The 729-nt window shown below is 47.5% G+C and overlaps 1 protein-coding gene across 1 annotated transcript in view; it reads left to right on the top strand.

Moving 5' to 3' along the window:
* The window catches only part of LOC119586448, a 3,078-nt gene extending 2,355 nt beyond the window's left edge, over positions 1–723 (top strand). Inside the window, exons 4-5 of the mRNA XM_037935180.1 lie at positions 33–121; positions 331–723. Of these exons, the coding sequence (XP_037791108.1) occupies positions 33–121; positions 331–597 (356 nt within the window). The 3' untranslated portion in view covers positions 598–723. The remainder of the gene's footprint in view (positions 1–32; positions 122–330) is intronic.
* The last annotated feature ends 6 nt before the right edge of the window (positions 724–729 follow it).

The raw sequence follows: 729 nt of genomic DNA, 5'->3' as shown, positions 1-729 counted from the left end.
CCCCGACTTTGACCTATTCTCTTTGTTTGCAGGAGTAACTTACACAAACTCCACAGACGACAAGCACGTTCCTCCGACCATTATTGGCGTCCGCCGCTGCGCACTTGAGTCGACGGGACTGGTGAGTCTAGCATCTATTATCTTTACAATACCATCCACTTGTTTTTTGCTTTTTCTTCTTTTCCTTCCTTTTACCTACGCGTCTCTCCATTTAGCCATTTCATAAAATAAATGTGACGGTTATGATATTTTTTTTCAAAGAAACTTCAGCCTCTCTTTGAAACATCTTTGAATCAAGCGGATTCAAAATCCCTTATTCCGTCCCATCAGCTGAATACTGACGAGACCCTCAACCGCACCCTTATCGCCGCTTCCGTCACCCACTCCTTCAAAAACTCTCCCTTGAGCGTCGTCGTAGCCCAGGCCGCCGCCACCTGCCCCGAGCCGGTCGAATTCATGATGGCAGACTACATGCACTGCCTCAAGGAAGCCTGCCTCCAGAACGTAGTTGCTTTCACCACAACGGTAGCCGCGCCCACGACGACGGAGACCACAACTCACCTGCCCACAAGTTCCCTGTATGTGCCCGACGTCTGAGCACAACAGAAAACGGGAATTTCTCACTCAGCGTCCATGTAATAGAAGTAAAGATGACCGGATTTATTTTAGGAACCCTGTTGTTGTTTTACGATACAGTAATATGTAACGTCTGATGTACTATTCAGAATC

This window comes from Penaeus monodon, chromosome 21, assembly GCF_015228065.2.
Source record: "Penaeus monodon isolate SGIC_2016 chromosome 21, NSTDA_Pmon_1, whole genome shotgun sequence".
In the NCBI taxonomy this organism is placed as follows: Eukaryota; Metazoa; Arthropoda; class Malacostraca; order Decapoda; family Penaeidae; genus Penaeus; species Penaeus monodon.
The sequence above is the reverse complement of the archived record's forward strand: the minus strand, read 5'-3'. Positions and strand labels throughout refer to the sequence as shown.